This window comes from Anastrepha obliqua, chromosome 5 (genome assembly GCF_027943255.1).
Source record: "Anastrepha obliqua isolate idAnaObli1 chromosome 5, idAnaObli1_1.0, whole genome shotgun sequence".
NCBI classification, from domain to species: Eukaryota; Metazoa; Arthropoda; class Insecta; order Diptera; family Tephritidae; genus Anastrepha; species Anastrepha obliqua.
This window is the reverse complement of record NC_072896.1, coordinates 75628125-75654774: the sequence shown is the minus strand read 5'-3', so window position 1 is coordinate 75654774 and position 26650 is coordinate 75628125. Positions and strand designations below refer to the sequence as shown.

The following is a 26650-nucleotide window of genomic DNA, read 5'->3' as shown; positions in this document are numbered from 1 at the left end:
TATTGAATAAATTTAAATTAAACAAATTATTGTGAGTGAGATAAATCTTTATATTGACCTATGCGACGCCGTTTATAAAAGTAATAAATTTTCAATGGGGCGATTGATTTTGTGTCATCTTACTATTTACACGTATAATAATTTTAATTTAGTATATTAGATATACCTTAAATACCAAGATACGTCCATCCATTCCAGTTCTCGAGCATTCATTTATGAAATATCTTCTTTGGAATAAGTTTCTATAAGCGCTTTTCAATAATTAAATGTGCACTTACACGTCTCTATAAGCTGATCTACCACGGATTTGTTTTGCTTGTCTTTATTTTCATTCGCTCTAGAAATATAAAATTCCCAGGATTTGCTTTATGATTTTATTTATATACACAACATTTTTCGCTCCCATCTTTTCTTTCATTTCTATTCTCTAATGCACATTACGGTTTTATATAAAAACAACTACTTCAAAAATAAATTCCTTTTTATCTTTTTTGTTGCTTTTGATCCTTACCATTAACTAGACAAATAAAGCAAATGTATGCAATGCACATATGAATATATGCTTGGTAAATACGAGTTATGCTATAAAAAATCGTTTTGTTTTTAACTGCTTTGCAATATGCACACAAATATAGGTATGTATACGCGAATATACATGTAGTGCTTTGGCACCCTGTAGGGAAATCTAAACTTCTAAAGGAGATCTAAAGGATCAGAGATAAACAAATTTCGTCCTGTATTTTATCTAGCTGATGGCAAATTTTCGTGTTTGTAGTATCTCAAAAGTTCACTAACAATGCACGAGTATCTGATTTCCAGCGAATAACATATATTTATTACCGAATATTGTTAATATTTGGCGGTAAATACTTAGTGAAATTAGGTGAAAATGTTGTTTTATGTATTAATAGATAGTTTATACTGAAATACTGAAGCCGTATAACTTGGATGGCACTATTTATTAGTCTAACCCTCCGAAAAGCGCAATCATTTGAAACGAGCATTGCTATTCTTACTGATAATCAGACAGCAATCAAGGCTCTCAACTCTTTCCTGGTGGGCAAAAAGTAAGGTGGATTTATTGTCAAACTTCGCGGGATTAAAATTTCGCTCTAGTTATTTCTTTCATGAGTTGGCAGCACTGTTAATAACATCTGGGCCAACTTTCATGTGAATGTCATTATCAGTAATATATTTACGCTTGTGTTTACCAAACGACCAAGCGTGCATTTTTCGATTTTTACAATGTCTGATTTGATTGAGCAGAGAAGTGGCATCAAATTTTGTTTGCGGAATGAAATTTCGGTTGCGGAAACGTTTAGCATGTTGCAGAAGGCATTTGGTGATTCAACCATGTCGCAGAAAAATGTTTATAAGTGGTACGAAGACTTCAAAGAGGGTCGAGAACGTGTTGATGACTTGGAGCGCTCCGGACGACCATCGACGTCAACAGATGAAGTGAAGGAGTTAGTGCTCACAAATCGTCGGTTGACTTACTGATATGATCGGAATATCAGAAGGATCTGTGAAAACCATTTTGAAAGATCATTTGGGCCTACGAAAAGTCAAATTTCGTTTGGTACCGAAAACTCTCAATTTCTGGGAAAAAAGTCGTCGTGTTGATGTGTGTGAAACAATGCTTTCAGACTATCAGGACAAGCTCAAATGCATCATTACGGAAGATGAGATTTGGATTTATGCTTACGACCTTGAAACAACCGACCAATCAAGCGAATATCGTGCTAAAGGCGAAGCCAGACCGAAAAAAGCACGTCAAAGTCGTTCAAAAATAAAGGTCATGATGACAGCGTTTCGAGTCGATTGAGGAGATAAAAGCTGAATCGAAGAAGGTGCTGATGGCTATACCGGAAATGGACTATTTGGCATGTTTCGGGGATTGGAAAAATCGTTGGCATAAGTGTATTTCATCGAGAGGGGATTATTTTGAAGGGGATGAAATTGATTTACAAGAATAAATAAAGATTTTTCATTTTACAACCAAATTCACCTTACTTTTTGCCCACAATAGTATCAAAACTCGTGCTGGAATATCTTGATAACCTGATTATCTTAGACCAAAACAACCGAGTACGTACTCTAGGGGATCCAGGGCACATAGGAATTAATGTGAACGAATGGAGGAAAGTGGAGGGAAGATAAACTACCGGGCTTATCGCAATCACAATCTGTGTGGACATATAATACATAAATAAGAATAGTTTTACAATCATCACAGGAATTCTAAAAGAGCATTGTGTAAGTAGATTGAATTTTCAACTTCCTTACCTGTGAATAAACTCCAATGGTACCTACAGGTTCTGTATAGAGTACGATGAAACCGCCAAGCATGTGCTGACAACGTGCCCGGCACTGATGTACAAGAGGCACAAGGCCCTGGATAAACTTACCTATTTTACTAGAGGTGGAAATAAACCTCAATAAAATAAGACAAATACTAAGCTTGAGGAAGTTATGCTGAGAGAAATATTCTGAATTCATGAGTATAGCACAATAAATCTTTCAAGTTGCCGTGCTAAATCTTCTCGTAACAATAATAACACTATTGTTTGTTAACACTATTTATATGAGTATAATGGGCCTTTCCGTTTGTAGAAGAACATCAAGACGCACACAACAAATAGGAGGAAGAGCTCGGTCAAACACCCAAAAAGGGTGTACGCGCCAATTATATATATATATGGGGCATTCTTTCTCAACGGGAGACACCTATCTGTCCAAAAATGTTTTTGACCTAGAGAGTTCTAATAGGGCTTAAAATTTAGCTCTTTTTATCTACTTTTCAATACAGAGTGGCCAAAAACGAAATTCAAGATGGCTCATTTAATATGGCTAAAAATGTAATCAAAATTCATTAAATTCATTCTAATAACCTATACCAAAAAAATTCATTTCAACGGAAAGAGTTGTACGAGGTCTCAAAATTTAGCTAATAAAGTTTACTTTAAAATACAAAATGAAAAATTTTAAAATCCAAGATGGCGGCCACAACATGGCGGCTAATTTTTTAAAACTACTCAAATCCACTTAAACCCCTGAGTAACGAGTTTCATGCGAATTCATGAGTTTTTTCAAAAATCCGTCCGCCATATTGGATCCGCCATTTTGAAATTTGGAAATCTAACACCAGATTTGTAATCAGCGACCCAAAAACCCCCGAGTAATATTATACATTTTAAGTGGATTTGAGTAGTTTTAAAAAATTAGCCGCCATGTTGTGGCCGCCATCTTGGATTTTAAAATTTTTCATTTTGTATTTTAAAGTAAACTTTATTAGCTCACATCAAGTGCAAAGCTGGTAGAGAACTTTAAATTGCCTCTCAGTTTGATTCTGTGCAATGTATTATATGGATACGTGAGTCACGGCTCGCTAAAAACATCTAGCGGAAAAAGAGCAGAATTTTTTACTTTACTAAAACTAATTTACATATGCCATGCCTGGCCTACTTATTTGTAGCATTAGAGCTTAGAGGGTACAATAGTAGTACTCAGTAATCAGGGCAACTAGTCTGGTAGAGTTGCTTAATAGCGGAATAGCTAAACAGTTCTCAAATGCACTGGGTAACCACTGCAAACTTTAACTTTTTTTTCAAATAATAGATAACAGTTAAGTAAATCAGTTGTCTTTATCGGACTAATAAATTCTCTAGATTTCGCACCTAAAAGTTTCACAAAAAAGCTACTTTAACCTAGCATAGCATTGCCACTAGAGTTTTATTGAAGGAGTACCGGGATAACTGCTAATTATTAGCTAGAAATTCCAAACGTTTCTTGCGGTCACATTTTTCCTTCGGGTTGATTCAATTTTCCATATTTCTACAATATTTTACCCATATACTAATATAAATATTTTCCTACGAAATTTTTGTAATGTTTATGCTGGAAAAAACATGCAATAAAACAATGCCATTAGGACACATACACAGAAATAAGTAGGGTATACCATTGAGTGGGGGTTCAACAGTTAAGGTAATGTTATTCCGTTTACCACACTCGCTGCTTTTTTTTTTTTTTTGTTTTTTACTGATAACAATGCTTGTTTGACAATAGTGAATGTTCAAAAATAACTTACATAACTACATATAAATGCAAATAATTGTGGTTTTGTGGTGGCAAATGCGAGTTGTTATGGAACATTTATCTGTTGTTCTAAAAGGGGGAATAAAATGTTTACAAATGTCCCTTAAACTGTGCTACAAATTATTTTTTTGGTTTATAACATTTGTTCTATGTGTATGTATGTGTATGTACATAAAGCAATACGCAAAAGTGGTTACATGGATTTACACAGTGTTTGGCGGAATATGACTAGTTTTCTCAAATGTGTAATTTGTTATGTTTTTAATTTCAATAATTTATTTTTATTAAAACGAGTTCATTCTACTATAAAAACCTTATAAACTATGCGTAAATTAAAAAGAAATCAACAAATTTTCATTCAAATTTCAAAATTTTTACTCAGAGTTTTTAGAAGATCTGCAAGTACGCAGTTATATAACCCAATAATTTTGGTATAATAAAGTGCAAGTTTGAAGTCGCTCAAAAATCTTGTTGACTTGTGATATTCTTTTTCCTGGCGGTCCCGCGCATTTTCGCCATATATGGAAAGCTTGACATTTCTTTTATATGGAAGGAAACACCCAACACTGTCAGCAAAAAAAAAATTCTTAAAAAAATCAAAGCGATTTTTAGATACTTCCAACTCGCATTTTATTATTTTAAAATTTAATGAGTTATAAAACTGCGTACTCGAAAATCTTCTAAAAGTTTTTGGAAAGCTTTTAGTATCTGATAAAAATTTTTTTGTTAAATTTGCACAAAGTCTAAGAATAAATTGTAACTGTATTATATTAAAATATTTCAAATTTAAATAAAACATTTTTATATTGTTTTTTTAGTTTGCACGAAGTTTGAAGATTGGAGTTTTTGTAGAAAAATGAACTACGTTTTCATAAAGAAATTATTAATATAAAATTAAATGCCAAAAATAAATTTTCATTGAAACACTGTTTATACTATTTATACTATTTATTTGAAAATAAAGGGTCTTTCAAAAGATGCACCAAGTCTTTGTTTTAAAATAGAAGTGTAAAAATTTAAACTCTTTCCGGTTTCTTAACAGTTATATGTGAAAAATGACACAATTTAAATGCCAACAATGACGACGTCTACAGGTACTTGTAAAATCCGCCAAACAGTCAATTCTTGAATGTCAAAATCACGAGAAAGTCGGGATATAGATGTTGAGGGTTGTTCAGCAAGACTTTGAGCTACAGAAGCAACATTCTCAACAGAACGTCAAGTTTTTGTTATGCCAGTTTATTTTCTGACCTCGACAGAACCGGTTTCTAGAAATTTTTTCGCCTACCTTTGCCGACTCATTCGGTCGATTAGTTCCATCAAAATAATCACGAATTTTGGATATGTTGTTCTTAAAGATCCGATATTTTCATAATAAATTTCAATAGTTTTATCGCGTAGGAAAATTGTACGTCCGTCTACTTGACAAATGTCAAAGATGACATAAAGAAAAGGTACCGCTTAGGAATTATTTTCTATTGACATGAAGTCTTCACTTTTGAAACACCCTTTTATATGGGCATATCGCTGAAAAATACTGAACTATGGGTTGCATTAGGCTAGTTATTGTGTGAAAACTTAGTAAAGTATTATATTCGTATTCGTAAGTTGAAAAGCATGTAGAACCCATGCATACTCGTATATAAGCTCTGTGCATTCAACGCTGGGTGAAAAAAATGGAAAACCGGAATGTAGTCAGCTTGCCATGCCCGTAGTTGCAGGTTCGCAGTCCAACTTGAAATCATAGCTTTCAATAAAGATTCGAGGGTGGAAGATCAAAGTACTTATCGCTCCAAGTTTTCATTTACCCTTCCATTTAATTTTATTTTAGTTTTAGAAGGGTTCAAAGTATTAAATTAAAACAAAAAAAAAATGGTTTTAAATACTTACTTTATGATATTAATATTGATAACGAAATATGATATATCCAGCTATTAAAAAAAATCTTGCTAACTTTTTGTCAGGAAAAATTTAGTACAATAATGTCTTTTGAAAAGATTGTCCTTAAATATCCTTGAAATTTCCTAATGAATTGTTTTCCAAAAAATACATTGCAGAGGTGTACAAGTAAACGGTGGCGCAAAATCAATCCTCAATTTAATTTTTGAATAACTGTTTTACTAACCCAAAAAAAAAAATGATTTTAAGTGACGGAAATTTTATTTTGACCTTTACGCGCCCCATTTGCTTGTCTGTTTGTATACTGCAGCTGTTTAATTGGCAAGTGTGAAAATTGATTGATGTAGAACGCCATTTGCAAAAATTATAAATTTTCCGATAATGTGATTAATTTTGTTGCGCCACATTGTAATATATGCCTCAACTTCGTTGTTCCTGTTGTTTTCTAAAAGCGTAAAAAAAATATTGAATTTTCCTCATTTGAAGTAAAGTATACGCAATGGCACCCCTTTTATGTTTTTCCTATTTGAAACGTTAAGGTCCTTCAAAACCCTAAATTGATAAGAAAAAAAGTGAGTATGCACTATCGCTATATAAAATCCATAGTTAATGAATATGCGAAGATACAATTTTTCCTGACTAGAAAAAAAGTTGGTTTTTGTCGCACGGGAGCTAACAGCTATTTTGTCGTCGTTCAGTGCAAGTTTCATCGAATTTACTTGGTTTTTACTTGGTATGTTATGTCTGCCAGTATCTACTGGAGTCTGCCGTACACTGTATGTGATTGGTGTCAATTTGAATAGCCGTACTAATAGCCGTACCAATAGCCCTTTTTGTCCAAAAATAGACATAATACATACATTTGGGTACAGTGAAATTTATTCTCTCAGAAAATTACTGGAAATTGGTTAATAAAATACAAGATATTTTATATTTATTCCGATTTATTATATCGGCTTCAAAGTAGGTCCTTTCCGCAAAAATGGATATTCCTATCAAAACACTATATTTTTAAAAAATATTTTACGGAATCAAGTTCTCAGTGCATATTATTTTGTAGTTTCTCTACCGACGAAAAATAGGTCCATCGGGGCTATAATTTTAGTTTGGGGAAGAGAAAAAAGCCCCTCAAAGTCATATCGGATAAATTGGGAGTTTTTTGATGATGTTTGTTTGGCTCTTGTCCAGAAATTCGTTCTCCGTGAGAGCCTTGTGAGACATTGCTGTTCGTCTGCGTAGCTAAGCGTATGATAACTCGCCTGAAATTTGAGGAGATAAGCTTCTCCTAAACTGACTAAATTTGAAATGTTAAAAACAAAGAAAATTATCTGTTGTCCATATAAAGGAAAGTAACTAGAAAAAAAAAACATATTAGCCCATTAAGCGTGAAATGCCTCAAAAACTGCGTTGATTTTTAATAATCGCGCGTTTTCTTCATATAACGACTTACGACGTTCAAGGAAAAAATAATTATCAAAAACCAACCAGAACTTTGAGCCACTTCAAACTTGAAATTTATTTTACTAGAAGTAAGTATACCATAAAACTATATACCCATTGCTTGAAACAGTTTTAAATTTGGATAGAAATTTGTTGAACTTTTCTAGAGTTTATACAAATTTGGATACTTTGATTAATATATTTTTTGTTATAGAATGAGTCACATACAAAAAGTAATCTGCTTCTTCTTGTGGTCCTCAATTCCTCTTGGGGCATAGGGCATTAAAATGCCTGTACATCCTATATATCTCTATACTTTCTTAAGAGAGTAAATATTACTCCCTGCTTCCTAGAAGTGCTTGTGAACGTAGTTCGGGGACACCCTGGGCATGCGTCTATAAACTGGCGGGTGACCGGAAAAGTCGTTCTAGGTACTTAAAAATATTATTATTAAGGTAATTTCTGATTAATTTCGTTTTGGTCCACAGCTTAAACGTTTTTGAGTCATTCGATTTTAAAAATTATTAAAACATTTTTGTTTGCTTGTACGTTATGTTCTGTGGTTAGTCAAAGGCAGTTAGTAGTTAGTTAATATAATAATTTTATTTATTTATTTATTTGAAAGAGTAGCAACTAATTTATATTTATTACAATAATTTTTGAAACAAGCCTAGACAGTTAAAAATGACTGCTTCATTAAATTTTTAATTTACTATTGTATTTTTCACTAAGTGTTTCGTACTTCACATCATGCAAACTATGCTGCAGATTTAAAAAAAAACTAGTCTTTTTCTCTATCCACAATATTATAATACTTAAATTAAAGAGGTAACCCGTAGGCGGCTTGCGCGCTCAATTAAAGCGTTTTTCAGTAAGAGCGCTTCAATTTTTTTTTTGTATAAAACACAAACGGTTTGACTTTTTAACTAATTTTTTTTTATTATCGAGTTTGAACATATAAATTTATGTATGAAATTCGATTTCTTTTGCATGACCACCGCGTGCACGTTTTACGAAGTCCAATCGTTGAACCCAATTTTCGACCACTCTTTTGCATAAATCGGCCGAAATTCCAGCAATTTCGCGTTCAATATTGGCTCTGAGCTCACAAATCGTCGCCGGCTTGTTACTGTAGACCAATGACTTCACATAACCCCAAAGCAAATAGTCTAGAGGCGTCAAATCACACGAGCGCGGCGGCCATTCGACCGGTCCATTTCTGGAAATAATGCGCTCATCGAACTTACTCTTCAACAAATCAATTGTAGCGTGTGCTGTGTGGCTTGTGGCCCCGTCCTGTTGAAACCACAAGTCGTCTAAGTCCATACCATTCAATTGCGGCCAAAAATAATCGTTTATCATGTCGCGGTATCGATTTCCATTCACAGTAACGTGGCGATCGCATATTTTGCTTGTTGACAAAGCCATTGAGGCAAAAGTGAGCTTCATCACTGAAGATGATTTTTTGAAAAAAATCTGGATTAAACTAGCAGCAACATAACGATTATTTGCATAAAAAATTTGCACGATTTGCAATCGTTGCTCAAGTGTGTAGCGTTGCATGATGAAATGTATACTAATGAAGTTTACAAATGACAAGCGAAAAATAAAAAATATTGCGGATGTTCGCCCTCCCTATCGGAAAAAAGTTGAAGCGCACCTATTGAAAAACGCTTTAGTAGGGGGTAAAATTTCTTTAGAAGCAAAAAATTTAAATTGACTTGAACCAGAAAGTTAAAAATCTAATATTTCCTATTTATTATTTGTATCCCTTCATTCTTTCATCAATCCCAATTAATGCCGAATCCGTCGATTTCTAACATCACCACAATGTACCAAATTAAATTCTTTTGAAATTTAAAAATAATCGACATAATTTCGTACTGTAAATAGTAGAACCCGACTCATCAATTACTAATAACGCAATCAAAAATAACTACAAGTAGAAATTCAACAATAAATTCATTTTCTGACTCATCACTTAAATTCCAACCAACTGATGTTAACAGAAATACTCGATGCTACACATTTTATTTCCACCCAGAATGTTTTTGTTGTTTTCTATTTACCTCTGTCTTCGCAATTTTCTGCAAATGTGAATGCACTCGACTTGTGAATTCATGTGGCATGCCCCAAAGTAGGTGACTGCACCAATTTTCTACATTGTTGCATACATAGTTTTGTACTTTCTTACCATTCACCACTTGTCATTCACCATTTCTTCTTCTCTTTTGCCTCGCAAGCCAAAAATACTTACTTTGTTGTCGAATACAGACTTTCAAACATTCTACTCTTGTTCTTCACCATACATATGCACACACATACATACACACCTTTGTACCTTTTGTATTCACATTCCTTTCCCTCTTCCACAGGTCTGGTGGTCACCCTGTCCCAGTCGTGAATGCCCCGAGGAGCCAGAGCTCGACTTGGCTGTGAGTCAATGTATGGACTATTGCTTATTGCAAGAGCAAAAACAACCACATTTGCCGTCTAAGCCATCGTTATATGGTCCATCGCCCGATTACTATTCGACAACGCAACACGCGCCCTCAACAACTAAGCTAAGTACAACAACAATGAGCACAATTTCAACGACCGCGACAATGGCAGCAGCAACGACAGTCGCTATTGAGTCACCAATACCAATATCAACAGCCATAACAACAACAACACCCATAGCAACGTGGGATCCATCAGTTTCCACAACGCCTCCGTCATCGTCTTCGCCGCCGCCTCCACCCTTGGTGGCATCTACAATGCGTAGCACGACAACTACAACCGCCGAGACAGCGGCGGCGGCAGCGGCAGCCGCTCGTGCCGAGACAGCAGCAGCTGCGGCGGCCGCATTTACAACACCCAGCTCAGTGTACCGTTTCCAAGATGTACTTAATATGTCATCGACAATGTTCCCGCCGATGGTGACGTCTTCTTCGGCCTTGTCAGAGCTGGAGCAGGGATGGAATTGTAAGTGACAGTTGCAAGCTATGCTGGTTGCTCCGGGCATGAATGTTTGTATGTACAAGTACATATGTACCATAGGTGAATGTACAAGTATTTGAGTGTTTGCGCTTGTGTTGCCATGACTGCCAAGTTTACTTTATGACCTGCTTGCCTTTCGCTTTGTTTGTCTGTCGGTTTTTCAGTATGTCTCTTTGCTTGTTTGTTCAACTATTTGGCGTCTAAATGTGTGTACTTATATGTAAATATATATGTATATGCGTACGTACATAAACAAGTGCATGGGGATGTCTGGAGTACTATACACTGGAGCACTGCGAAATACATGTGCGCCCACTCTATCAGCTCTGTCTTAGGTAGGCGTACGCCTGCATGTGTGGCTGTCTTACTTGATGTTGGTTTGTTTGTAGTTGAAAGTATGAAATGAATAAATGAATGCATAAACGCTTGTAAAATGGACAATTGATGTAGTCTAGTGCATTTCTAAAGTGTGAAATGTCTAATGTGTGAGGAGTACAAGTGCGTACGGGTGCAAGTGCAAGTGTGGGTGTGAGCGTGTGCGTGAAAAGTGACAAAGTATGAATGCATAAACACAACAAAATAGGAATATAAGCCAGGCGTGAAAATAACAAACTCTATGCAATTCAAATTTCATACTTCAATTTGCAATCTGCGGGTGGATCAAGAAATGGTTTCTATATGAAAAATATTTAGGATTTTAGGAAATTTGCTTAAAAGACAAATATGAATATAGGGGTAAAGGAAATACTGAGTGGAGTTTATTTTCGAATTAGCTGTTAACACTTTTTTGATCACCAATGGGCTAATATCTCACTTATATCTTAGTAGATATTGGTAAATAAACACTTTTTGATTGGAAGAATTATTATAATTTTTGAATATCAACTGTAGATTGTAACGTAAGGCACCCGATTGTCCACTGGCATCGAGAACAGTGTGTGTGGCTCTGACAACTGGTGTAATATCTGACAGTGGCCAGTGTTTTCTTCGTTTCCTCAGACTCCGTTTAGCTTGAGCCTGTACGCCGCCTTCATCGCCGCCCACTTGCAAGATCAGGATGACATTTAGGGTATCGCCAGATGTCGTACTCATATCAACTGTGATACCCAAACACACACTTCTCTGTAGTTTGGTTAGGGGGAGTAGCCTTCCACCATATTAGCCTTCCACTAGACTACAGAGGCGTATGTAATAATGGGTCTAATCAGGGTGATGCACAACCAGTGTACTATCGTCGGTCTTAGACCCCATATCTTGCCAAAGGTTCTCTTACACTGCCAGAAGGCTTTTAGTATTCGAGAGACCTTCTGCTCGTCTTCCAGTTCATTTTACAATCTAGTATCACCCCTAAGTATTTGACCGCAGGAAGACAGTTGCAGTGTTACTCCTTTCAAAGTGGATAGTAATAGGCCTTCCATATTGCGTTTGCTGGTGAAAAGTAGCAAGGTATTTTATATAAGATTCACCGAAAGACTATGCAATTCGCACAGTTCGTTTAGAGCTACTTGCATTTTATTGCATATATGTAGCTTCTAGTGACCATCCTGAGATTAGTACCCTCCCATCTTCCGCATAAGCTTGGACGTGTTCAATTTCCTGCAGATTTTTACGAAAAGACTCCACAATAGAGCACGAAAATAGGGGAGAGAGTACACCGCCTTGTGGGCAGCCCTTCTTAACCTCAACCAACTATTGGGAAAAGCATAAATATTTTTATCAGAAATTTTTCTAGCTCAGCCCCACACTATCCTTCAGTGGAGTATTTCGTACAACTTAGTTTATATATTAGGTCTGTTCATGAAGAAAATAATTTGTAACAGTCATCGTTGCAGTTTCCAAAATACAAATCGAAAGCATTGAAGGTGTCTGTCCAGCCGATTGAAAATGTGTTTCGCCAAAAGATATGATTTTGGCTTCCTTTCAATTAAGGGTAAATATTGGGTTACACATCATTGACTTTGGAAATAAGTTTGCAATTTATCCCTAAATTTTTTAATACTCGTAGTAAAGCGAAATATGGCATTAATTCTTTGTCGAGATTTCCAGCGGAAAGGAGTAACCAATGTCAAATTAATATATGATGAAAAACAGGAATCACTTATTAGACTGACATTATTTTCCATTTTTACTTAGGTTTTTTGCTTACAAGGAATTTTTTTTCTTCCTATTCTTATTTATAATATATTTTAGTTTGAATCACTAAGTATGACTTTTTGTTTGCAAATCTTCGTTGTCTTGGCACTATTTTTTCCTTCCCGCACACAACTCATCTAGAACTGCATCACCGTATCATCGCTTCCTTTCTCGTGAGCTTGTTTTCTATAATTCTTGAAAAGTATTAGTTCACAAGAGTTACCGGTGCGATGTACTCTGCATATTTTGCTAACCAAAGTTTCTCAAAGGAAAAAAAAATATTTTACATCCGTGAAAATCTTGGGAGCAGGATCGACCTGTGCATACGAAGAGAATCCATAGTTTCTTTTGCTTTAAATTTATTTCTGCATACTTTTTGATCCAACCATCCTTCAAGTGCAAAAGCAAACAATTGTTAGTTGTTCATCTAATTGTTATTGTTGTGTTCCACTCTTATTTCTGTTGCTATACAAAATTTCTGACTGACTATATTTGTGCATTTGTCATTCTTATTTGTGTGGCTGTCATTCTTATTGCCATTTTAGTATTCAACACAAAAGTCAAACATTTCAATGTACGAGAATGTCTTGCATGTATGTATGTATGTCTGTGTGTACAGATACGGGAATGTCGTATGCAGAGGCAGAGCATACACGTCATTATAGTACGTGCCCTTTGTGCATTGCATACATTTGTGCGCCTTTTAACAAGCTTAGCTATTGCACACTATTCATTGTATTTACTTTATGCTATTGTGTTTATTTGTGTCTCTTTTCTTTCTTTCTTGTTTCTTTTCTCTCCTGCACATGTTCCTCTGCTATTATCGTCCCCAACAACCATAACCACAACTACAATCAGTGGAAGCAGGCGAACAGGGTAACGACAGTTTTTTCAACCCCAAAAGTTGGGTTCATTCCGATAGTAGTGATGCTGCCTATTTTATGCTTCAAATGCATCCAGATTTGGCTGACCCCATTGAGCAATTGGGCATGGAAATCGAACCGGATGACAATGAGACAGTGACCGATTTCAAGCAACGCTTCGGCGAGAAACGTCTATGGGAGATGCAAATCAATGTCACCGATTTGGATGAATTGGATCTACGTTGCGGTGGTTTGGTGCGTCGCTCCAACATGTCACAACTCACAAATGAGACAGTCAGCTGCATGGTGCAACGTTGCATATTCACTTTGAATGCACCGGAGATTTGTCCGCCGGATTACAAAGAATCAGATGATCGAGTATTCTGGATTTACTTTTTGTTGAGGTAAGTGTGGATGCGTGTGCGCGTTTAGTGGAGGTGGGTGGGAGTTGTCTCACTTAATATGAGATTGAAGAAATAAATAATTGTACAGTGTGGGAGGGCGAAGAGATTTGCAGGCATTTCAAATCAGTGGAAATACCACAACAACAGAAGAGGTATGGCATGAGGGGAAGAATAAAAATAGAATTCATATACATATAAGCATGGGAGAGACCAATGTATGTATATACGCACACTGCCGCTCAACTAAATAGGTGCAAATCATTTCGTAGATTAAAAGGTGCATTTTGAAAAAACAAAAAATTGTATGTAAATATATTTATAAAATGTGAATAGCCTAAATAATGAGTGACTAATTGAAAAAAAATTGTATTTGGAATAGTAGTGTACAATAATAGTTGACTTATTGGACTAAATATCATATTAAGTGACTAATCGAAGAGAGAGATGGCCGCCGTAGCCGAATGGGTTGATGCGTGACTGATTGCAAACCTCCGAGTGTATTTCCGCCTTGAAAAAGTTCCTACTAAAAAACCATCTGCCGTTCGGAGTGGGCTTAAAACTATAGGCCCCTCCATTTGTGTAAATCAGAATTTTTTAACAAATTTCGAGAATGCATGGTTTAGTACATTGATGTTTTGATTTTATGCATAATGAAATGCGAGTAAGTATCTGTAATAAACACACTAACGAATTCCTATATTTTCATAACGAAGTTAGAAAGACTTGCGTGTGAATGTTTAATAGGAGCCATGCGTACAAGTGCCTCGGCATCAATGGAAGTTATTTTAGAACTTTAATATTCAATTCAAAGCGAAAAGGGTTATGCTATGAAAAACTAAAGCTGCCATTGACTTAGGCGTTCATTAAAATCGCAGGAAGTTTGATATTCTTGCTGAACAAACCTTTGATATTTCATGGTGCTACCGCTGCTCAGTTTTGTCGAACGCTTCAAGACTAAACTGGGCAATAAAGAGACCTGGGAAGGGTTATCTTAAACCAACAAGATAAACTAGGACATGATCGCATGGTACACGGACGGATCTCTTACCAAGGAACTTGTAGGGACAGCTGTCTGTGAACCGAAGAAAAGATGCTCGAAAACATTAGGCATTCGGTTTTTCAAGCGAAAGTCTACGCAATAGAAAGATGCACTGATTTTAACATTGAACGTAACTATAAAAACAAAAGCAAAGTAATTCTTGCTGAAAGCCCAACAGAAATAAAGGCTGTCAACTCTTTCCAGGTTGCATTAAAATTGGTGCTGAAACATTATATGTTGATCGGCTGAATATCTAAGGCAAGAACAACCAGGTGCGTAACTTCTGGGTTCTAGGATACTTAGGAATTATTGGGAACAAATGGCAGATAAATTAGTCAGGAAAAGGACAACATTCCCATTTATAGGTTCAGAGTCATTTTGTAGCCTATGTAAGGGTAACTTCTCCGCTATAATTTAGAGGGTCGAAACAAAGAAAGACAAAGGCGATCATACTGGGACAATCTGCCGGGTTTGTCGCAATCAAAATCCATGATAGGTAGCATTTGCTACCAGTTCTGGTACACAAGCGGTTAAACATAAGAAGAAGAGGATAAACTCAATAAAATAGTGCAAATACTAAAATTTATTGAGGAGGTTGAGCTCAGAAAAATATTCTGAATCCGTGAAGAGGGCACGAGGGTTAAATCCTCTCATAATAATAATAATAAGTGCAGGTTTAAAGTAACGCAAAGAAAACTGGTATATTAAAATTTTTTTGCTGACAGTCCTGAACTTTTTATACTAGCTCGGTTTTAATAATACTTAATAGAATTTACTTGAAAAAATTAAGAATTAAAAAAATTTGATAAAAATTTATTGAATTCGTTTTTTGTAAATTGCACAAAATTTGAAACTTGGGTATATTTGGCTTTTTTGAGAGAATGTTCTATATTTTCATAAAGAAATTATTCGAATGAATAAGAATTAAAAAAAAAAATTCAAATTATTTGGCGCAGTGTAAATCTTTAAATAGGAAATGATTAATGCAATTTTAGTTAGCTTTTGGTGATAACTTGCGAATAAAAGTTAATCACCATAATTCGTTCAAAGGCCTATGTAAAGAGTATAAGTTTTTTTTTAAACAATTTCGTGTAAGTCCACATATTGGGTTGGGGAAAAAGAAATGTCGTATTTGTGATCGAAATTTGGCGCTTTATTTAACGAAATTGGAATTATCCGATTCAAGTCAAATATGCCCCGTTTTGTTCGCAAACTTGTTGCCATTTAGAAGGCATTATCCCCCCTTTATAAAACCTCCCCTCCTTATTTGCAAAAAACTCAGACTGCCAGTTTTCGCAAGCCTCTTTTGAGGGCAAATTGGTATCACCAAGGGCGTTTTGCATGGACCGGAAGAGATGATAGTCACTTGGTGCCAGGTCCGCCCAGGTAGCTTCTGGCGGGTCATCAAAGATGTGTGAGGATGAGCGTTGTCCTGGTGGAGCACAACACTATTCCTATTGACCAATTCTGGCCGCTTCTGGTCAATCGCCTGCTTCAAACGGTCAAGTAGAGGACCGAATTAAGGGTCTGGCCATAGTTGAGCAACTCATAGTGGATAATTCCCTTCCAATCCCACCAAACACGCAGCAAAACGTTCCTGGTGGTCAATCCGGGCTTGGCGATGGTTTGATCTACTTTTCATCGCCAGTCACCATCCGCTTCAGAAATGGGTCAAGTTCGTTCCGTTTGAGCAGAGAATGGCAAGCGTTGATTCGCTCCAAGACATTTTTTGCGTCAACACGTGTGGCACCCAAACATCCAGCCTTTTTTGGAATCCAATCTTCTACAAATGGTTCCAAACGGTTTTGTGGTCTACACCTAGTTCCTGACTAATCGAGCGAATGCTCACATGCCGGTCTCTTTGCATAATTTCAACGATTTTATCAGTCTCTACGACGATTGGCCTTCCAGTACGGAGTGCATCTTCGACATCTACTACACCAGAACGAAATCGATCGAACCAACGCTGTGCTCTGCGAATCGTTACAGTATCAGGCCCATAAGCTTCACAAATTTTTGCCGCCGCCTTCGTTGCATTTTTACCTCTAAGGTGGTAAAAACGTAAAATATGATGAATTTCTTGCTTGGTGGACTCCATCTTTGACGCGCTATAACTTAAGACTGAAAGGTACGATCACAACACTGTCAAAGAGACACTTGTAGTACAGATTGTCGTCTTCAAATCGCCGTTTAGTGTGACCCGATGCAATAAGTACAACGCAAGATATGATTAAATGTAGCGCTCAATTGACAAAATACGACAATACTTTTTCCCCAACCCAATATTATCCCCTGGCAGAACTGTGATGTGAGATTTATTTTCCCATTTGTCACCTATTTATTTAGCATTTAGTATTACGTGGTTTGCTCTGGACACGAAAACTTAAGCCACTGCGTTAGCTTATACTTCTTCTAAAAATGTATTTAATATTAATTAATTTCTCTTATCTTAGTCAAACATCACTGACTTATTTGCGATTTGCTCTTCTTGACATTTCGTAATGATAGCTATCAATATTTTTTGTTTATTTTTATTATTTTATTGATAATGAAATTACTTCCGTACAGTATTGTTGTATTTATGTCTTTTTTACTTTTTCATAGATTCCTCGCTACAACAATGCTGTCAGCTGGTGTCACCATAATGGACCCCATTGCGTTGACTATGATTGAGAAATATGGCGGCGATTTTGGGCGTGAACGTTTGTTCTCCAGCATTGGCATGGCTATTTTTTCGCCAATTACTGGCATAATGATTGATTATTTTTCGCGTGGCCTTGGCTACACTGACTACTCGGCCGCCTTCTATACCTACGATCTGTTGCTGGTGATTTCGACAATTTCTGTGCTGATGATGCCATTGGGCGATAAACTGCCAGCGGATAATGTTTTTCGGGATTTGTGGAATCTATTGAAAATGCCACATGTCATCACATTTATTTTCTTCTTGTTCATTTTGGGCAATTTCTGGGGTTTCATCGAGAGTTTCCTATTTCTATACCTAAAGGAGTTGGGTGCGCCCAATTATTTGCTCGGTAAGTAATTCGCAAAAGTGAAAGTGAGTGGTGTCATTGAAAATTTGGACACGTTCTGTTTTGTTGGGTTGCTTACTTGGTTTTCCTGAGTGACTTGTAATCGAATGGCAATGCAATCACAATCAAATTGTTTTGTTCTCTTTACTGTGTCCAATTTCTGCTACCCACTCCACACGCTGTACGGAAGTTGGTTTGTTGATTTGCTTAATTTGGTTCATTGCAGGCATCACCATCACTGTGGGCACCGTAAGCAGTATTCCTTTCTTGTATGGTGCTGAACGTATCACCCGCATCTTTGGACATGTTAATTTGATTATTATTGCCTTCTTTTCGCATGCTGGTCGCCTAGTAGGCTATTCGTTCATTGAGTAAGTGTTGGTTTTGGCAGAAAATGGCGGCTGTTAATGGGCGTTAGTTATCTTCATTTTTATGCACTGATTTTATTTCCATTCTATATTTTTATAGAAATGCTTGGTGGTGTTTCCCGTTCGAGGCAATGGAGGCTCTCTCTTGTCATTTGATGTGGGTAGCAGCTGCCACTTATTGCTCAATCTTAGCGCCGAAGAGCCTGTTAGCCACACTAATTGGTGTGCTGGGTATGGCACATTTCAGTTTAGGTAAGTTATGAGTGGAGAATTTTACATGGAATCAGAATCAAATAATACTTAACCTAAGCTTTGAAGGATAGTAGTTTGGGTAGAGTAGGGCGCTGTTTGTGGAGAAGAAATATAAGTGCGGAGCAAAAGAGTTACTCTTTAACTTGTGAGTGTACCTTTAATAAATAGCTTGTGAAATTTCCATTTGATAAATCAAATTATGTCTTAGTAGAAATCATTAGTATTATTAAAAGTTAGCAGAAATACCGTGGATATTAGGCTGGAAAAAAATATGGAAAGTTCACACAGAAGATTTCAGCATCATAAAAATTTGTTGTCGATCCTTTGAAAAATCTTCAAAATGTTTTTTCTTTATATCTAGGTTATTTGACACTTGATTGTCATTTTAATTTCATTTCTTTATTAAGTCTATGTGAGAGTAGAAGAAGATCTGCTGGTATCATCCGGGGTTAATAGAGGCTACCCCCAAGGCGGTTTGCTGTTTCCATCGCTCTGGTGCATGGCGATCGATCATTTACTCTCCATCTTAACAGGCCCTTCGCTTATGAATATCTATAGAAAAGTGCAGAAAACTCTGGACATGATTGACACTTGATGCTGTGCGAATGGGTTACCGGCGAACCCTACTAAGACGGGTATTGTTCTCTTCACCAGAAGGAGGAAGCTTGATGGACTCGCTTTGCCTAAGCTAAAAGGAGTCACAATCGAGCTATCCAGAGAAGTCAAATATTTTGGAGCAATCCTCATAGTAAGCTCCTTTGAAAGTTACACGTTGAAACTAATACAACCAAAGCACTGACAGCCTTCTGGCAGTGCAAGGGTGCCTTGGGAAAACGTGGAGTCTTTCTCCTAGCAAGATCCTATGGATCTACACGGTTATGATAAGACTTATTATCAGCTATGCATCGGTGGTCTGGATGAGTAGATACTCTCTCGTGGGAGTCATGATGACCTTATTGAGACTACAATGCACAGTGACCATCCATGTCCCTGGATCTTTTCCGACTACTTCAGGCCCCGCATTATATGCTCTGGTTGGTATACCACCACTTGATGTTTTCATCCAAGGAGAGGCCTTGAAGGCCATCTGCAGGCTGAAACACAATGGGAATGGGTACGGTCCCTGTCCGGCATTGGAGAACAAAAAAGGCACGGACTTCGATCCAACGATCCTCGCCATGCCCCTTGATTCCATGCCATCAAGAGTCGTACTTGAAAAGCAGCAAAGGTGCTTTTATGACCTTATACAACCCTCCAACCACTTCAAGGATAGTTGAGTCCTGTAAGTCCAGGCTGAACTAGGCTCAGTAGACATAATATCCTGTTGCTAACATGGCTCCCGGGAAACGTGGGTAGCGCGGATAACGAGATATCTGACTCTTTAGCTAGAATGGGCTCTGAGGCCAGTTTCTTTCAATTTCTACAAAGAATATTCTGAGGAGGTTAACTCGCACATTAGAAACGATGAATAGAATCCCAAACATGCAAGCTTCTATAGAAGAAAATTATTTCAGACTGTATCAAAGGCTTTCGAGAAATCAGCATAAATGGTGTCTAACGGATATTCGCTTTTAAACGCTAAGAAGACACTTTAATTGAAGTTAATTGAATAATATTTTTAATTAAAAAAAAAAAACACATGTTCTTAATTGAAAAAATTATTTTTTTTAATTTGGCGTAAATTTCTAACACAATTTTTGTTACTAGATTTATAAATCGGTGTAATTGAACACAACTTGCAATAGTCAATAAAAGCTCCACAGAGAGAGAAAGATTGACGATGCATGTAGGTAAAGCCTCAGAGAGTGATGAACTATATTTCTCCAAAAAAATAGAGGATAGTCCAGCAGCAACTTTTTAAAGATGACTTCAGGGAAGAAACAGACGACTCCTCAATCTTTCGAGCAAGCGCAATATGACTTAATAATATGGACAGGATCCATTAATAAAATTAGATTTGAAAAAGTCCGCAAGAAGATTCACTGTGTCAGACAAACTTGCTGAGCGTTTATCCGAGGAAGCCATATACATAGTTTGAGATATTCAAACAGCCTCTCCGGGGCCGAATGCACTTACAAAAAGCTTTGGCGTTTGACTTCAGCTTATCTTCATATCGTTTCAAAAACAATATATCATTACTTCAGTCTTGAGTAGTTCTGCATTTCTTTCTAATAACCCTTTGAACTCCAAAGCCGTTTTCGCATAGTAAGACCATTTACCCAGAGTTGCGTCACCTTAGGATATTCCTTTTGTTCCAATCAACTCAAGTACTTTGGAACTCATAAAAGTTTTATTTTAAAATATTATATTTTGCTGAATTCATGAACAGATTTGCTATATTTGTTATTTAAATCGTTTTTTATAACAATCACCTTTATTTATGTGGCTGGAGCTTAAAAGGATATTAAAGCAAAATATTTAACTTCTCAAGACTGGGAAATCGGAAGTTAAATAATGAAGTTATGGTAAAAAAAATATTATAAAGCTAACGTACAATTTTCGGTCGTCGTGAAATCTTCTCCACACATACAGTTGTGGACTTTTGTAACTTTTTTTCGCGAGCAGGTCTAAATTCGGTATTATAATATTCCTTTGGGTAAAAATTCTGAAAGAAGATGAAGCAAATTTTAAACAGTAATTCCTTCTGGTCAATATTCTGTATTTTTAAAATTCTGTAAAGACAAAATATTTCTGTAAAGCCGAAATAATTCTGAAAGGCAAAATAATTTAAAATTAATAAAATTAATTAATTAATGTGCTGGATATTAGAATTTCGTATGCATATTTGTTTTGGGCGATAATTCTGTAGTTTATGTCGATGTCTGTAATATGTCGATGTTAAAATATATCCCTACATACATACGTTAGTGGATAAAGTAGTAGAATCGCTATATTTTGGCCAGTTTTCGCTAGTTTTCTTTTGTTGCTTTTAATTTTCATAAATTTGTTTACCAAAGTATAACTCACTCTACAACAAATATTATATAAATTAAAGTTTCAAAACTTGTACAAGAGTTACAAATATTCGAAAGATTTGGTCAAAAATTTCAAACTTTTTAATCAGAATTTTGAAGGAAAAATTTAAAATTAAATTTTCAAATTATTAATTTTAGTGTAATAAAAAAAAAATGAATTTGTAGTGGCTCAAAATTCTTATTGCCTTCTGATGATTTTTTTCCTGACGGCTATCGACCCTTTAGACTGCCCTAAAGTAGACTGTTCTAAAATCGAATTTACGCTTTCTAAAATTCAATTGACTCTTCTAAAATCCTGCCCTAGTCGAATGGGGCTGCCGTCATAGCCTAATAGATTAGTGCTTGACTACAACCCGGGACTGCTTCGAATCTCCATGCATTAAATAGCAAAATAAAAAAGATTTTCTAATAGCGGTCGCCACTCGGCAGGCAATGGTAAAACGTCTGAGTGTATTTCTGCCATGAAAATGTCTTCATAAAAAACCATCTGCGTTAGGAAGCAACACAAGGCTATTTGTCCCTCTATCTGTAGAAAAATATGAAGACGCAGGCCTCAAGTAGGAGGAGGAGCTCTTATATGGAGCAATGCATTTAGTGAAGGAAGGGTTGAACGGTTACGATTTTTTCTTTTAAAAATATTCATTGCACTAAAAACGCGCTTAATTTCTACATTTGAACGAATGAATGAAAATAAAGTTTACACGTCGACTTCATGCCATTTGTGCTCTGTATTCATCAAATGCAGATTTCTTAATAAACATTCTGCATTTGAGTATGGCAACGACATGAACTGAATTGCCGAATTTAGCACATTTTCCAAGTGATTCAGACCAGCTGAGTCTTTATCCGTCGTAGAAATAAATGCCTCAAATTATTTCATGGTTTTAACGATCATAAATACTTATGAGAAATGTGACATGCATTGCACGGGCTCTTACTATTGCGAGCTCGGGCACTCTATTTGAACAGTCTTACTCTGAGTGAGAAGACCATGCACTTTGTTAAGCTTATGAGCTGGCTGAGAATTCTGAGCATATTTAATAAGTGATTGGAAAAATAAATAAATAGGGCAACTTGCTAAACAGTCCCCCGCTTCTATCTTTACATTACATGAAACTTTACATTCTAAGAATTATTCTAATTTTTTTATTACTCGAGCCACTTCTAATCTACTAATTTTAGTTAAATGCAGGTACTTATGACTTTCCAATTATATCACATTTTCTTCAGGTCGCGGCAGCGGTTCCTTCACCGGTGGTCTACTCATCGGTCAGTTTGGTACCCGAGATGCTTTCCGATATATGGGTCTGCTAGCTGTTGTAGGTGGCATCGCTTATGGTTTACTGCACTTGGCTTGGTTGCGTAAGTTCGATCACAATATCGACGATTGTGAAGAAGAAGTGGAGGCGATAGAAAATGGTGAAACAGAGAAACTCACTGAACCAGCCACTAAAGAGCAGGGCACATCAATGTCATTGGAGCGCCTCAGCCTGATGATTAAGTACAATCAAATTGGCAGCTTGACTTCTCTGCCGCGTGGATCAAGGGTGAGTAAACGATGGTAATGGGAATTGTAAATAGTTTTTTTTTACTTAAAAAATAATAACCAAGCAATAAACATATTTTACCTCTCATTTCAACGCACTTACTTTTTTGTACTAAAATAAAAATGCTAATGTATGACAATTCCTGAAGTGGGCCACCACATTTTTCCTGCCGAATACACTGTTTCGATAGATTTTCAGCACCTACCTTTAAATACCAAAGGATTTTACTTAAAAAAATCAAAAGGGTGAATAAAAGAAAGTAAATGAGTATTCGACCAAAAGCAGCATCGCATGAACATTGCTAATGGGATGTTGGACTCTGTCCGCGACTACCCAAGTTTGCTCCAGAGGGTCATAACTGGTGACGAAATGTGGGTTTATGCTTAAGCTCAATCATCTCAATGGAAGCTGCCGGACGAACCAAGACCGAATAAAGCGCGCCAAGTTGGGTCAAATGTAAAAGTTTTGCTTACCGTTTTCTTCGATTGCAGGGGCGTTGTGCATCATGAGTTCTTGCCACAGGGTAAAACGGTAAATAAAGAATATTTCCTGCAAGTTATGCGATATTTGCGCGAAGCAATCCGCCAGAAATGCTCGGATTTGTGGATGAACAAAAATTGGCCCTGCTCACACATCGTTGCTTGTGCGCGACTTTTTGGCCAAAAAGAACACACGAATGCTGCAACAGTCAAGATCTGGCCCTCTGTGACTTTCTCTTGTTCCCAAAACTGAAGAGGCTCATGAAATGACGACGCTACGCTACGATTGACGAGCTGAACAAGATAAAAAAAAGAGATTTTTTGAAGTGCTTCGAAGATTGAAAAAGCCGTTGGCACAAGTGCATAATATCTCATGGGTATTACTTTGAAGGGGACAAAATAGATATTAATGAATAAATAAATAATTTTTGAAAAAAAAAACAAAAAATTCGCCATACTTTTTGAACACACTTCTATATATAGTTTCTGGTTCAATAGCCGGTTGCATTTTTATAATGAATAAATTCAAACGAAAGTTATTGTGTTAAGAAAAAACATGACTAAAATTATTGATTGTTAATCTTAGCAACTGAACATTTATTAATCAGAAGATGATTAAAGGTGGGCCACTTTAGGAATATTCAAAAATTCTAATTTGATTACTACTATTTTTATTACAATATTACTTTTATTTTCATTATCCTAATTTTTTTTTTGAAGATTTATGGGTGGGCACTTCAAAGATATTCAAAAAAATTTGGTTTTATTACTACTATTTTTATCTTCATTATTATTATAATTTTTTCTCCTTCATCATTTTAATTTTTTGAACCTCCATTCTATCCGACATTCAGGCAAAGTACGTATAATGACAAAAAACTGCCATCCCGCTTCTTTTTTCTAGAATGTGAATTTTCACATAAAAACGCATTCAGCGGTTCTGAATTGTTTCTAATAATAAATTATTTCTTGTATGGTAGAATTTTTTACGCGAGTTTTGTTAGCGCAATGAATTGCGTTTGCAGTTACTGGGCTTGTCCTTATAAGTTCTTTGATTCAGGTCACTCGAATCTTTCTTTACCATTCCATGCCATTTCTTCCTCGTACTCTACATCCCATATCATTTCATTCTTAACCGAAGTTTTTCCTAACTTCATTTCATTTAACAAAAATTGCAACATTTAAAAAAGTTCCCATAATAAAATTACCCAATTAAAGTTTTAATTGCCCAGCATAACTCAATGATTTCCTACTCAACAAATGTCGTTTATTTTGCACCTACTTTTGCTACCTGTTTACTTAATTACGAAAATTTCGTTCTAATTGATTTCATTATATTCATTTCCTTTGCATTTTTTTCTGCTTTACATTTTTCAAATAATTTACGCAACACGTCGTCGTTGGCCTCACGTACCTGCATCTCTGATTGCCTACTTCATCTGTGCAGGCGGATATCCACGACCATTTGTCACATCGGCGCAGCAGCTATAATGTTGAATCGACACGTGTTCCACGCCATGGCAGTCACATTGGTAGCGCCTCAAAAGTTGACATTTTACGTTCAACGCTGGATATAAATCACAAATCTTCAAATAATTCAGTACTGAGCAAAGCCGATAACAAAACATCAAATCAATCATTAGGACGAAATCGTGCCGACAGTGCGCCCAAATTGAATCACAGCAATATGAAGAATATATCACAGCCCACACTGGAGGGTGTTGTGCTCGAGGTAAATACTTGGTGGGGACAAATCAAAATGCTCGGGGGCGCACGAGTGGGGTAAAGAAAATATGTACGTAAAATTGCTAATGACGCTTCACATGAGGTGAGCGAGAGTGTGCGTGAACAGCCGTTTGGTTGTTTGTTAGGAATGAATGTTGCGTGTCGCCGGAAAGCAAAAAGCAAAGAGCGGAAAGTGGCTGTTTGCGTGCATTTATGTGTGTGTGCGCAAGCTTAGCTTTGGAAGCACATGAGCTAAGTTTCGTTTGTTGATGCCATATAAGCGCTCAGGTAGGACCGGGCGTAGGCTTTGGGTTGGCACGGCGCGTAAAGCCAACATTCGTGTTGATTGCCGTCAATTGTGTTGATTTTCGGCGATTTCTTTTTTTTTGTTTTTGTTTTTTTCTGAATGTTTTGTTGCCATAGTTGCTATTGCCATTGTTATTGCCTTTGGCTATTTTTTGTACCATTGTAGATTGTCCGGTTTATAGAGAGTTGCTTTCGTTTGTTTGTTGTCTGTGTGTGTGTGGGTGTTTTTTTTTTATTGCTCTAGCTGTTGTTGGGTTTTGTGTCTATTATTCGAAGTGTTGTGCCTCGTTTCGTTGTATCGTGTATCGTTGCCATTATGACTGTTGTTCTTTTGCCGCTATGCTTTTGTTAGTGTGGCAGCTGTTGCTATTGCCGATACGCCATGACTGGTTTGCTCAATTCATCTATTGTCTTCTTTGCATGCATGCCACTACTACATTTTTGACCTTTACACACTGTGATATTTTCATATATGTAGTTGTGGCGTGAAATATATAACGAAAAACGTCAAGGGGGTGTCAAACCTGAGTTGCAAAATAAAGGGGCAGGATTTCGAAAAGCAATGCAGAAAACAATCGAGCCAGTCCGACGCTTATGCGGACCACTTTGATTTATTTTTTTTTTTTTTTTTATTATTCAAATTTTCATTTAACTCGTTTCGGTAACTCTTTTCAGCCTTTGTTCCATTCGATTTGCTTTAGGCGCCAGAAGCTTAGGCTACTAGCATCGTGCAAAAATTGAGCTTCATTCGTAAGATTGGGTAAATTTAATTATCAAAAAGAAATTTATATTTTTGAAACAACTAAGTTTTAACTTGTTGAGGAAAAAATGTAAAATTTTTTAATGTTAAAATTTGATCAGTCGCATAAACTCTAAAGGAGGAAAAGTTCATAATGGTGATTGTTGGGAAAGAAGTTCCTTTCGAAAGTATTGAAGTTATTATTTTATTAAAATATTCTACTCCGCCAAGTTAAAATCCAAATTGAGCAATTGTTTTTATATTTTATACCTAAAAATTCTAAGTTAATTGCTTTTAATACATAAAATGGGCGATCCCAAGTCAAGTAATCCAAATCTTTTTGACTTTGTTCTAAACTTTTCTGAAAAT

The 26650-nt window shown here is 36.3% G+C and overlaps 1 protein-coding gene across 2 annotated transcripts in view; it reads left to right on the top strand.

Moving 5' to 3' along the window:
* LOC129247702 (uncharacterized) overlaps positions 1-26650 on the top strand; it is a 117289-nt gene that overhangs the window by 53621 nt on the left and 37018 nt on the right. For both annotated transcript variants that reach the window (XM_054886954.1, XM_054886953.1), the window contains exons 4-10: positions 9813-10404; positions 13411-13819; positions 17463-17893; positions 18117-18261; positions 18359-18510; positions 22716-23032; positions 24959-25243. In XM_054886954.1, the coding sequence (XP_054742929.1) occupies positions 9813-10404; positions 13411-13819; positions 17463-17893; positions 18117-18261; positions 18359-18510; positions 22716-23032; positions 24959-25243 (2331 nt within the window). The remainder of the gene's footprint in view (positions 1-9812; positions 10405-13410; positions 13820-17462; positions 17894-18116; positions 18262-18358; positions 18511-22715; positions 23033-24958; positions 25244-26650) is intronic.